The following is a 13566-nucleotide window of genomic DNA, read 5'->3' on the forward strand; positions in this document are numbered from 1 at the left end:
TTTAAAAAAAGATTGTTCCCCATGTTTTTAACTGTTCTAATTTCCCTGTCAGGGAAAAGCTGTGTGGGTGAATAAACATTTAAAATAAACATATTGTAATAATAATAATAATAATAATAATAATAATAAGGCACATCTCTTCTTCACTGGACACGGTAATGCCCTGTGCCAAATTTCTTTAGATTTCGGCAAACGTGTAAGAAGCCTGCTTAGGCCAAAGCAGGCGTCCTTACCTGCTTTCAAAACAAACCAAACCAAAACCAAACCCAATTTTGCCGGGCGCCCTGATTCCGCCACAGACCTCGGCGGCAGATGCGGCGACGACAACAAGCTGCGCCGCTTGGGAGCCGGAAGTCTCCTCGGAAAGCGACGGCGGCCGCCTCCCTTTCCAGCGGAAGCCGCTCCGTGACGCCATTTCCCCGTCGCCGGCGCAAGTTTTTTCCCTCGCTTCCGCTTCCGCCTTCCTTTCCCGTGGCCGGTATTGCTACGTGTCCAACAAGTCGGTGAGTCTCGAGCGGAGTCGTGTCTCGGGGGGGGGGGGGAGGGGGGAAAGCAGCGCAGGAACGGGAGGGAGCCCAGGAGCGAGGTGCAGAGCAGCCTCCCCGTGGCCCCTGCGCATGTGCCAAGCGGCCTCTCTAAGTCCCCGCAGCGCCCCTCCCCCTCCGCCCCCATTTGTGGCTCCCCTGAAAGGGGCTGCTTGTGGGGGGGACTTGCTTTCTCCCGCTCAGGTCGAGGGCCGAGTCGGAGGCGGCAGCCGAAGGCAGAACCAAGACCCAAAGCGGCACAACAGAGAGGCCACTTCCAGGGGAAGAGGGGGCTGAGGGAAGGGGGGGGGGCGCCCCATGTCTGCGTCTGGAAATGCTGTGGGTCTCCCAGGCATATACCACGCGACGTTTCATGCATCGCTGTCTTCGCCCCCAGAACAAAGAGGGGGGTAAGAAAAGTGGGGGCACATCTGGTCACGTCACACGCATACGGGAAACTTGGGCTCACTGTGTTCCTCATTAAACATTGGCCAAATATGAGGTTTGATACTAAGCACTTCCGAAGGTTTGGAACCCTTTCTGTGCCTAAATCACGAACTGCAGTGTTTTTTCTAAACTTTGTCATTGGCTTCAGGACACATCCGTGTGTAATAAGGGGGTGGGGAGAGAGGGACAGAAACCTATTTAACTTAGCTGTGCAGTTTAGGGTATAATACTACCACCAGGTTTTTTTAATGTCCCTGCTCCCCCATCCTCCACTCAGGTCAACTGTACTTCCATGTTCTCCCAAATGTTAAAAGGTATTGCAGATTTGCCTCCTTTTGAGCAACTGAAAATTCCTACACTGAATGGGGGGAAGCTATGAAGCTCGGGAGCCTCAGTGTCTGCTAACCATAATTGGTGATGGTGTAAAATGGGTGCATTGCTGTTGCACTATAGCTTCATACAAATGACCACATTTCCTGAGCTCATTATCATTGTGCACGAGTGCAACAAAAAACATTAAAGGAACATGTTGGAGATCTCTAAAATAACACTGTAGGTGCTGGGGTGTATTGGCATTGTTTTAAGTGAACATCAATATAATGTCTGTGGTTTTTTAACAGTTAAATAAAAAATGCTAGCAAAAACTTTATTTGCTGTATAGGAGCTTTGTGGTTTGAATTGAAGGCAATTTCTAAGCCTGATTTGGAATGACTGCATATGAAAAAAATCCTAATAAGTTGGTATGTTGGTTCTTTTTCTTGCAGAATATCATGGATCAAGTAATGCAGTTTGTGGAACCTAGTCGTCAGTTTGTGAAAGATTCCATCAGGCTCGTTAAACGATGCACAAAGCCAGATAGGAAAGGTAAAGCCACCAAGAAGAAAAACACTGAATGTGTTTGTGACATTGCAGAGTAGAATAAAATGTAATAAACAAGTTATTCCTGTAGATGACAATAAACACAAGTTCCTGTGTTTAATATCATATTTTCATTTTGTTGGTAAATTTTTAGTAGGTTTTTTAAAGAGGAGATCAGTGCTGCATAGGTTGCATTTTTAACAGACAAAAAACCCCAACAATCTAAAATATATAGCTGAGCTCATATGCCTAAGAGCTATGCAACAGTGTGGTTTCTGATAGATGGCTAGAGGCTTTGCTTTTGAATGGGGTGAAGATAGTGATTCTGAGCAAAAGTCTAGAAGTGTGCTTGTCATCTTTGTCACTGATGAGCTTTTGTGGGAACAAAGCATCAGCAAGAGCTCCCATTCTCCTGAGCCTAGAGAAGGTCAGTTGCTCTCTGTCATACAACTCGGAGCCTTGGAGTTACTTGGAAAGGAACAAGGCTTTCTTAGTCCTGGTGCGACAGGGTAGAGCTCCACTCTACCTCCCCAACCCAGCTCACTCCATGCAGCTGTGTTTGGCCTCAAGCTCAATGTGATGTTGGACAACACCCTGCTTCCTCCCAGGTTTGGTGAGGGAAGGTTGTAGTGAGCACAAATTGACAAAATTGTAGACCCTGCAAAAAATTCTTCGGGTTGAGTGTATAGTTACACTATGGAATCTGGTTAGAGATATTAAGCCCATGATGTGGGTGATTATGATGTCTTGTAGACCTCTTCCCTTGACTTTCTCTTCTTCATCTATTTCCTATGGACCACTCTTCTTTTTTAGGGTCTCCCTTCCTTCCTTGCCTAGCTCCTCTGTAACATCAGATCATTGAATATGTTACAAGATGGAAAATAGTGGCAGCATAGGCATAAATTCTTAAAGATTTAATGGTTACTTAAGGTGCCGTCACATGTGGCAGACTTAGCCTGTAGAGAAAAGGAGCTTTCCAAACTGTGTGTTGTGACATGTTAGTGTGTTGGCTGCAGTGCTCCTCTAGGGGCTGGTAAGGGGTTAGTTTAATCTCTGGTTTGCTAGTCACAAAATAATGCATGCATAAAAAGTGTTTCACCAACATGAAAAGTTTGGAAAGCTCTGCTCAAGGGGGAGATCCCCCCCAAAAAAGTTCTGGGCATTCAGTATCACTGTCAATGGTGTGCATAGAATCATGAATCATAGAAATGGAAGGGACCACAAGGGTCATCTAGGCCAACCCCCTGCAATGCACAAATCTTTTGGCCAACATGGGGCTCAAACCTCTAGCCCTGAGAGGAATCTGATAATCCCTGGATCCCCAATTACATTCAGGAACCAATGTGAATCGATATATAAGCTTTATTATTGAAGCCATAGGTCACCACAGTATAAATACAGCAAGCTGTCATTTTGATGTATTCAGCAAACATAAACACAAAAACAGAAAAAAACTCCCTGATTTAATCAATGCATTGTCCCTCTTCAATAAGATATACAGGTGTTAAAAATGCAATAAAACAAAAACACATCCCACTCACCCCTATGTTTTTTTGAACCTGGCTTGTAATTTCTTAGCTGCCACATCAATTTTGCTACGTGGGTGAAAATGTCTTTGCCTGCAGCAATATACATATTTGGTCCAGGAGTCGTTTGACAGACTAAAGGATACAAGGTGGCAATTGTGCTCAGAGTGCTCATATAAGGAGCAGCTTATATGATTGCCATCTTCAAGGGGTATCACACGGAAGAGGGAGCAAGCCTGCTTTCTCCTGTATGGGAGGGTAGGACCAGAACCAATAGATTCAAGTTACAAGAAAGGAGATTCTGACTAAACATCAGGAAGAACTTTCTGACAGTGTGAACTGTTCAACAGTTGAGCAGACTCCCTCAGGAGGTTGTGGATTCTCATTGCTTAGAGGTTTTTAACAGAGGTTGGGTGGCCATCTGCCATGAATGCTTTTAGCTGAGATTCCTGCCTTGCAGGGGGTTGGGCTAGATGACCCTTGGTGTCCCTTCCAACTCTACAATTCTATGATTTTATGATTCTAACTTAGCAAGTTATGGGAGGCATGGGCCCTTTAACTTGGAAAGTGCAGGCATTTTGTAAGTGGGGGAGGGGAGGGGGAGGACAGCAATGTGCTCAGTGAATAGGCAGGGTGGTGATGGTCACACACTTATTTTCAAATAATAACCAGATTTAAATCAGAAAAAACTCATAGTCTCCTCCAATTGTTCAAGTATTCCTGGCTAAATATAAAGACACATTAGGTTGTAATTTTTCAAAATTCATTTAAGAGTACATTTTTAAAATACATTTTTTTAAAATTCCAGAATTCCAGAAGATTGCTATGGCAACAGCAATAGGATTTGCAATAATGGGATTTATTGGTTTCTTTGTAAAACTGATCCATATTCCAATCAACAACATCATTGTGTAAGTACATGCTTCATAATTGATATTGCTGGTATAAAACAACAACTTGTGAACAATGTGCTAAAATTGGATTTTTGTGCACTCTGCTGTGATTTCTGGCTCTCATGATGTCGTCTTTAGAATCCTGTATGCACTGGCATACTTAAATAACATAGATATCTACTTTGAATCTGCCCTGTGTATTCCCTTGGCCTGAAAGTAGAGATGAGCGCCACGCTCCAACTGGACTTAACCATCCAAGGATCCTTTACCTTTTTACCTTATTTATTTAAAGTATGTGCAGGCTACTTTTCTATTGCTTACAGAAGGGAAAGGCATGCTGCTAAAAACAAATAGGATGATACACTTTAAGTAAAGATTTTTCGATTTTTTTTTTTAATGGGGACATTACTTTAAAAACAAAACAGTAAAATGCTATTAAGTGCCTCTGTGATTGTGTTGTCTCCCCCCCCCCTTTTTTTTTTACAGGGGTGGCTGAATGCATCAAGAAGACATGTAACTTGATTTTGCTTGTGGTAACAAAAGAGAACACTCTGACCTTTCTGGCATAATCTTCCTAAATCATCTTTTGCTACTTGTCGTTATAAACAGATTTTAAAGTAAAACTGGTGTGGCTTCTTAGTTGGTTAATGCACATGTAGGCCAATGTCCGTCAATGACTTAAGACTTAAAACTTTATGCTTAGTAAACTTTGAGGTCAATTCGAGTTTTATGAAATGCTCAAATCTCTTCAGTGTCTGGGGAGGGGAGCATCAATAGTTGAATAAACTGAGCAGCGCATGGACACTCCAAACTTTACAGTGGTGCCTCAGGTTAAGAACTTAATTCGTTCTGGAGGTCCGTTCTTAACCTGAAACTGTTCTTAACCTGAGGTACCACTTTAGCTAATGGGGCCTCCTGTTGCTGCCGAACGATATCTGTTCTCATCCTGAAGCAAAGTTCTTAACCCGAGGTACTATTTCTGGGTTAGTGGAGTCAGTAACCTGAAGCGTCTGTAACCCGAGGTACCACTGTATAACCTTTGTATACAAACATAGTTCTGATTGCCTCTTAAGATGTTCAGCACTGACAGAGCCCTTTTCTTTTTATTCCCTCATGTAATAGCAGAAGCAAATTCATAACAAGTCTGATATTTAAATGTAGCCTTTATTAAATGCAAGAATTTGCATAACACTTGTTTAAAATGCAACATTAGGCCATCTTCCCTTTTTAAAAACAGACTGTTCATTTAAACTTTGGCAATTATAATTAAGTGCTTTAGCTCAAAAATAGTTTTTCTTTCTTATAGATTATTGTAATTACCAGGGAGACACTCCACACATTTTCATTGTGTGCCTGCCTCTCCCCATCCCCTTTTAATACAGCAAAAGTGGTCCATGGAGCCCGTGATGTATGCATCCAAGCTGTCATCAGTGAGCATCCGTTTGTATTTGGCCCCTGACACACACTATGGGCTAAATATAGATGAATGCAACAGAGGTTGCATGCATGGTTATTATATTATCATGACAACTTATTTTGTGGGTTTTGGCTTGGGGTGCGCACTACTTGTTCCAGCCCACTGGCAAGTTGAATGTTTGTGTTCTGCTGAAGAGAGCTATCAAATTTTCAGAACACAAAGTTATACAGTGTTCTAGTCTGTAAGTTATTTATATCATCAAGTGATATAAATATCACTTTATCAGCCCTTCCAATCTTAAAAAAAATCCTATGCACAGTATATATAAAAACACATCAATGTTCAGAATTCTAAAAAAGCTTACAATGCAGCATTGCTCAAATAGCGAAAAACTAAAATCCCTGGCATTCTATAGATTGAAGCTGCATAGAATCATAAACTCTTGAGTTGGAGAAACCAGCTAATGCATGAAATCTAGATATAGATAGTGCAGTGACATTTTCCCAGGAAGCATTGCTTTAAGGCTTGGGCTGAAGAAAAATAGCTGCTGAGAGTTTATGTACATCCTTTATCTTTGATGCCCATTGTCCAAAGCAAAGGTTTGTCTGTTTCAATGGTCACAACTCCAGACTCATCATAAGTGTTTGAAGTGCTGACGAGTGTCCCAAACTTTAGAATGCTTCTGTCTGTAAGCAATGAAAAAGAAGGGTTAGCACAAGAGTTCCTGAAGTTTGAACCAACACAAACATAGGCATAAAGTCAGTAGAACTGGTGTAGTATAAGCATGATCTTGAACATGTTTATTCAGGTGTGAGGCTGCCAAAGTTCAATGGAATTTACTCCTACATAAATGGGACATAGAAGACTACAGCTCTGACGGCATGATAATAAAAGCTCCCCACAGCCCCCTGAAAGTATAGAAGTGTGTCTGACCAGTACTGCCAACGCATGGTGGCGCTTTGATTGTCAACGACTTCCTCCAAAGAGTCCCAGGCACTAGTTTTTTGAGTGCTGAAAATATGCTGTTACGATAGGTTTGCCTATCTACCCATGTGAACTTCATTTTTTTTGGGGGGGGGGCGGCGGTTCTTAGCCCATCTAAAGTAACATAATAGTGGCACAATGTTTCAGTGTTAACCAGAAAGATGGTCCAAACACACCCAGGGATGGCTGTGGGCAGGATACCTGCATTGCATGGGCCTGGACTAGATGACCCTTGGGGATCCCTTCCAACTCTACAATTCCATGACTCTTATGTTTGCCCTGAGATAATTAGCCACAGAAATTATAGCAGGGATAGGCAACTGGCAGTTCAAGTGATGAATCGGACCCCAGGGCTCCCAATCCAAGCCTCCAACATGGCTCCTGATGACACCCACTCACTCCCTGCACATCACCAGTACATCCGATGGAGGTTTTGGCAAAGTCCTCTCCTTTACAGAAGTTGGAAAGGACTTTGGAGGTCATCTCTAACCCACCCCCTGCTCAATGTAGCTACAACATCCCTGACAAATGGGTCTCTGCTTCAGTGCTTTCAGCAACTCCTGACTGCAACAGTCTGTTTCATTGCCAAGCAGCTTTTACTGTGAGGAAGTTTATCCCAATGCTTCACAGAAATCTGCTTTCATGCAGTTTCTACCCACTGGTTTCAGTGTTGGCCCCTGGAGCAGCAGAAAACTAGTCTCAATCTTCTGCATGGCAGCCCTCTGCTGGCACCGAAATGTAGGCAAAGCATCTTCCCACTATTTCAGAGCAAGAAGTAAATAGGTCTGTTAGAGGCCGAGTGAGCAGCAACTGAAGTGGGTGAAGGGAGGGCTCCATATGTGGCTGCTGTCCCAGGGGGTGAGAGGAAAGGTTAAAAAGCCTTTGCTTTCACCTACTTCTTGTGGGAGTGAAGGGACAAAAGGACAAAGGCAATCAGTGCAATAAAATGAGTCGCTGAAGATTTTTGTACTAGTGGACTTTGTCCTTTTGTTGCTTTTCTGTTGTGTGGTATAATCTAGCTTTATGTGGAAGTGGGTCGGTGAAGTCAATGTCGCTCGCCCTTCAGTACTACTCCATTCAAAAGACTGTCTGTGCTAAAAAATAGTTGCTAACCAGAGGACAAGGGTCTATAAAAACATGCTGCAAGATCTTGTTAGTCCCATTACTTTGTGTCTTATTAAATAGCATTTTATTTCCTTGCCATGCCTTGTAAAAGTGGTGGAGGAAAAGGTTGTGCCTTCTTGCATGAAGACGTGTAGGGTAACTATTTGAGGCTGGACCTCTTTTATGTGAAACTTATTATGTAACCAATTAAAGGATAATACTATGGACTACTGACTTAACACACTTCCTGGGATATCACCTTCCTTCAAGTAGGAAATGAGACATATTTATAAGAGTAACAAACCTTTCAGCGTGGCAAGTGACACCAGTTAATTTTTTAAGGTGTTGTTGAATATAATATAAAAAGGCTTTGCTCTATAGAGCTTTAAGAACATACGTGCCTATATCTGAAAAATAGGAGTAAGTGATGGAGAAAAGGGAATGATGTGGAACAGACATTGTGAAGCGGGGAAACAGTGGGGTTTAGTGATAGGAAGTCAGGGGGAGGCTGATTCGTGTGGTAAAAAGACAGTGCAAGAAAGCGAGGGAAAGCAGATTACGAACACATGTAATGTGAGAGTGAGGCTGATGAATTCTGGTGGGAAAGAGGTATAGATGGAGGAATGACATGCCTACCCTTGTCCTTCACCTAGAGTTCTGCCCATTAGTCATAGGGACTCTTCTGCCTATAGGCCCTCCATTGCTCACTGAACTAATTGCCCCACCCTTCCATACACGCTCAAATCCAGCCCAATGCAGTGCTTTCAGTCCCTGACAATGAGCTGTTGCGCTGCAGTCCTTCGTCAACATGCTTAAGGATCCCACATTGTGGTCTCACTGTCCCACTGCATCATGGTTCCTCAGCCAGCCAGCCAGCTGAAAATATCTGCATGGTGCTGTTTAGAGTCATCTACATAAACTACATGTTTAAGTTAGCCTAAGTGTTAATGTCTGACGTGGGGCAATGTCTGGAAGGAATGGTTACAGTTGATTCTAAATAACTACTTTCGGTGGGGTATCCAAACAATAGGTTCTGCAGCAGCATCCTCTCCCTATGGCTAATATTCAGACCGTTTCCTGCAGCAATAGCTCTTAGTGAACACTAGGTGGCACCTTTCATCTTTCCCTCCGAGCAGTTTTTCTTTCGCAAGGGCAGTTTACTGAAACACTACAAGAAATAACCGCTGCTATCAATTCATATAATTCATGTAAACAAGTGTTTTCATGCTCAGCAAACATGTCTAACTAGTGTAATTGTGAGCACATTTTAAAGCCAGCCAGCCAGCAACCAACCAACCAACCAACTGTAGCTAGGATTAAGCAGAGGCTTACCAGTGAAAAACAATGGTTTGTCAATATTTTTGGCACAGAGCTGTTTGGTGATGATGCTTTGTGTCAGCAACAGGGAACCTGTGGTTTTCAGATGCATCCTCACCATCCCTGGCTGTTGGCCATGCTGCCCGGGGCTGAGGGGAGCTGGGCTCCCCCTACATCAGGAGGGCCATAGTTTCCCTCCCTTGTTTTACGGGGTGTGGTGGCAGCACAATATCAACTCTGAGTAGTGTAACTGGATAAATTAATAGTGTTTAGGATTTGTATTAAAACCTTCAGAGTGCTCAAAGCATTCTGCATACATTATGTAACAAATTCTTATGACACCCCCCCCCCCGTAAAATAGGATTCTTTTGGTTTGTGTTAAGTGGCCCAGCAAGTTCACAACCAGTGCCACATTTGAACTGGGAGCGTAATTGCTCACACTGCTAGCAATGAAAATGAAACGGTAGTTTACAAAAAAAAAGTAAAGAAACAAAACTCCTCCATGCGTTCCGAGTATGTGAGGAGGAGGAGAAAGGCTCACTCTGCTTGCACCCTTTGGAATATCTTTGGGTTTATCTGTCCCAAATTACTGGTTTCCAAGGATGACTGGAGATTTATTATTTAGAATACCACGTTTACAATCTTCTACAAAATTTCTAGCCCACATAGGTGGAGAGGTTGTGAAAATATGCCTTGAATAGAACATGCTTATATATTTTGAGCAATGCTTCTCAAAAAAGGCCATGGTGGCTACAAAGGGCATGAGGTGGCTGAATTTACAGCAAAAGCTCATTGCTGATTCCAATAATGAGATTTCATATGAGATCAACAAGGAACAAATGAAAAGGGAGCAAGCCATGAGGCAAAGCCTACTGGTGTAACAGGACTGCTAGGTGATTTGGGAAGAGAGGTATCTATCAAGAGCATTGCTGGCATGAATCTATCTTTTAAAAAGCAATAGAGGTAGGAAAGAAACATGAAATCTACATGTGCTAAAAGCATACCCTCCAACATTTCTCTGAAGAAAATAGGGACGTCCCATTCCATAATGATAATTTTAATATTTATACTCCACACATCTTACTGGCTTGCCCAGCTACTCTGGACGGCTTCCAACATATATAAAAACATAATTAAAAAATTAACATTTTTAAAAAACCTTCCTTATACAGGATTGCCTTCAGATGGCTCAGAGGTTGGATAACATCATACCCTCCAACATTTCTTCAATGAAAATAGGGACATTCTAAAGAAAAGTGGGACATTCCAGGATCAAATCAGAAACTGGAACAGCTTCTCTAAATCAGGGATGTCACTGGAAAATAGAGACACTTGAAGGGTCTGTAAAAGTCCTTCCTGAGCTGGAGTACCAATTGCAAAACTTGTTTTTGAATGCTCCCTGAAGTCAAAAACAACAGGTTTCCTGTGGATAGAAAGCTAGGCTATCAGGAAAAAGGCTAAGGCAGAACTTTTCTGCCTGATGTACTAGTTTTCAACATGAAGTGTGTGGTTTTTTTTTTATTGGGGTAATTGTAAAAAAGTGATCCCTTCATTTACAATCTGAATTAAAAAAAAACCCTTTATTGAAAGTTTTTCATTTCAACATGTAAATGCGCACACTGACTGCAAAATAACTTGTGATGTCACAAAAGTATATGCCAAACTGAACACTAAATAACAGAAGCCAACAATGAATGAATGAATGAGGAAAAGATATACCGGTAAACATACCATCATTGTATTACACATCTAATGTATAGAAAGCATAAAACATTTCAAGAAGCAAATCAATGGAGATTGTGAAAATAATTGTTTTGGTATCAAATCATATTGAAATAATTTCTGAGCACCTGGAGGCTTAACTGCTCCAGTTTGAACTGCTGTATACTGTATACATGCTAATGAATATATATTCCCTCCCGCCCCCCCCCCCACCTCTGGTTACCCCACTTTTGTCTGCTATTTTTTTTCTAGCAGGGCAACCCCCCCCCCCCCCCGCCCACCAGCCTTGCAGAGTAAATGGTGCATTACCAGCGACAATGCCTTGCTATTACCAGACCAGCTGCTGCTCAAAGAAAAAGAGTCAATGGAGTTGAATGTAAGTTCTGGGTTAGGAGAAATGATTTTGTCAGGGACTCAGCGGGAGCGCAGGGAGGAGAGGAGATGGAGAGCGAGGGAGAGCAATCCGAGGGCAGCGTAGGAGAGGATGACAGCAGCCCAATAGATTCCGTGAGCCTCTCCAGCGAATCGGAAGATTCACAGAAGGGGGCGCCGATGGGCAGGGCAAGGGGGGACCCAAGGGGGACACCCCAGAAACAAGGGGCCAGCGGGGACTCCCAGAGCAGCAGTTGGAAATCAGGACCAGCTTCCCCACCAGAGCGTAGTGGGGGGGGGAGTCCCAGGTATCAGAGCCCACATATTCACCACCAGCGAGAGAAGATGAGTCAGGGGTGGCCACGCCTCCATCGGAGAGCGAGGGAACGGTCAAGAGGAAAGTTGCAGGCTGGGCACGCGCGCCAAGTTCAAATGTACAGGCGAGCAGCACAGAAGGTAGCCCGGATAGGGAACCAGGTCCTAAAGCCCGCCGGAAGGAGGGGGAAGAATCATCAGGGTCAGCGTCAGAGGAGTCCAGAAAGGATGAAACCCTAGCGGGCAGGAGGGCCCAGAGGAGAAAGGAACTTAGGAAGAGGTGGAGCAAAGCGAGAGTCTTAAACTGGTGTGGAAGGGGCGGAGACTCAGACGGGACTTCGCCGGTCTAAGGTCGGGACGTAGAACTGCGCGCTGCGGCTTTAAAATGGAAACTGAACCTCAATAAAGACTTTTGTACATAACTACAGCCTAGCGTTGGTCCTCTGTGAGCTGGGACCTGGAGGCAGCTCTGACAGATTTGTTTTACAATTGTCATGCGATTTCAATGACCACATCTCTTATGGCGAACAACTAAAAAGAAAACAAAATGAAGCAACTTTTATGGAAGAATGGAACCTGTTCCCCACTCTTGTCACACAGTGGTGAACTAGTGGAGAACCCTGTAGTTCTAAAGACTCGTGTCTTCAGGATTATGCTGAATGGCCTCAGAGCACAGAACCTCACACTGTTCTAAGGGTTCAGTTCTCCCCTAGGTTGTCTCCCGTACTTCCTGTACACGCATAAGGTCAAAACTCTGGTCGTTTCCATTACTGAATAAATAGGTAGAAGAATCTCTACAAGTCTGGACATTTGAAATACCTGAAATTATTAATAATTAATTAAAAGCTTTTAGTAAAATGAACACAACTTCCATCTTTTCCCATGAGGGAACTCAGACGTTATAAAATGGCAAAAAATGACAATCAATAAGCTGAAACGTGTAAAGTGAAAATATTGAATTACAATTTTTTGCTTGCCTATTTCAATTTACTCGGAGAGTCCCCATAGAAGGAGCAAAATCTGCATTTAAATAGGGATGTTTTAGCAATGCACCAGATTGCCTTTGTAGGCACTGGGTACCAGAAGAATAACACTCAACCGTTTTATTTTCTATCAAAATACACAATATGATTATGTGTGTGGAGCAAAAGCTTGCATATTCCATGTGTGCGCATTTACAGTCTGTCTCTGAATGGACATGAATTTAACACTCATCCAGGATCCTTGCCAGTGAGTCCCCAAGCACAATACTTTACTGTCCTCAACACAAGAGAGCGGAAACCATCCACTTTTGTGGAACTCAGTAAAGGGATGCATACGGATACAGTGGTACCTCGGGTTAAGAACTTAATTCGTTCTGGAGGTCCGTTCTTAACCTGAAACTGTTCTTAACCTGAAGCACCACTTCAGCTAATGGGGCCTCCCACTGCCGCCACGCAGCTTCTGTTCTCATCCTGAAGCAAAGTTCTTAACCCGAGGTACTATTTCTGGGTTAGCGGAGTCTGTAACCTGAAGCGTATGTAATCTGAAGCGTCTGTAACCCGAGGTACCACTGTAGGCCTGAGGGTGGTGGACTGTTAAAAGTCTTTGAGGGTTCCTAAATCAGAGAAGGCAGTGGCATTTCCCCAAGAAGGGGAATTTAGGGAGTTCTTCCCAGGTTAAAAGGTGCAAGTTTTCCTCCCTGCTCCTTGGGGGTACTTCTCCTGCTCACAAAGTTTAGAAGAATGAAAATAGACTTGTGGGTGTGTTGGACATTGTTCAGAGGAAACCTAGTTGAAGTGGCCTTACTCAGAGACCACTCTGGAGAACCTTGCTTATTGGGCGATATCAGGGCCGGCCTACCAGAGGCAGCAGATCTGGCCTCCAAGGAACACACTGCAAGTCAGTCTTTACCCTCGCCCCCACCTTGTTCCTGATGCAGATCTTCACTCCCCACTCCTTCCCTGGCAGGGGCGTCATTTTATGGTTCACCTCAGGTGCCAAAATATATTGGGCTGGCCCCAGGTGATATACAAATACTGTAAATAAACAAATTATGCCAGTCCTGTTGGATCTTCAATCCTATGGTAATGCACAACATGACCAAA

The 13566-nt window shown here is 43.4% G+C and overlaps 2 protein-coding genes across 9 annotated transcripts in view; one reads left to right on the plus strand and one right to left on the minus strand.

The window, feature by feature from the left end:
* Nucleotides 1–346: 346 nt before the first annotated feature.
* On the plus strand, nt 347–4270 carry SEC61G (SEC61 translocon subunit gamma; the record flags this gene model as incomplete). Its single annotated transcript, XM_079947677.1, has 3 exons — nt 347–503; nt 1736–1835; nt 4164–4270. The coding sequence occupies exons 2-3, from the start codon at nt 1742–1744 to the stop codon at nt 4268–4270; spliced, it is 201 nt and encodes a 66-aa protein (XP_079803803.1). The 5' UTR covers nt 347–503; nt 1736–1741.
* A 1123-nt stretch (nt 4271–5393) lies between these two features.
* TPK1 (thiamin pyrophosphokinase 1) overlaps nt 5394–13566 on the minus strand; it is a 260760-nt gene continuing 252587 nt past the window's right edge. For 6 of the 8 annotated variants that reach the window (XM_079947655.1, XM_079947657.1, XM_079947653.1 and 3 more), the window contains one exon: nt 5394–6351. In XM_079947655.1, the coding sequence (XP_079803781.1) occupies nt 6221–6351 (131 nt within the window). In that variant the 3' untranslated portion in view covers nt 5394–6220. Of the gene's footprint in view, nt 6352–6740; nt 10494–13566 lie in introns of those variants that run through there. The other 2 variants (XR_013832110.1, XM_079947654.1) reach the window with 2 other exon arrangements.

The sequence above is a fragment of the Podarcis cretensis genome (genome assembly GCF_951804945.1).
Source record: "Podarcis cretensis genome assembly, chromosome: 12".
In the NCBI taxonomy this organism is placed as follows: domain Eukaryota; kingdom Metazoa; phylum Chordata; class Lepidosauria; order Squamata; family Lacertidae; genus Podarcis; species Podarcis cretensis.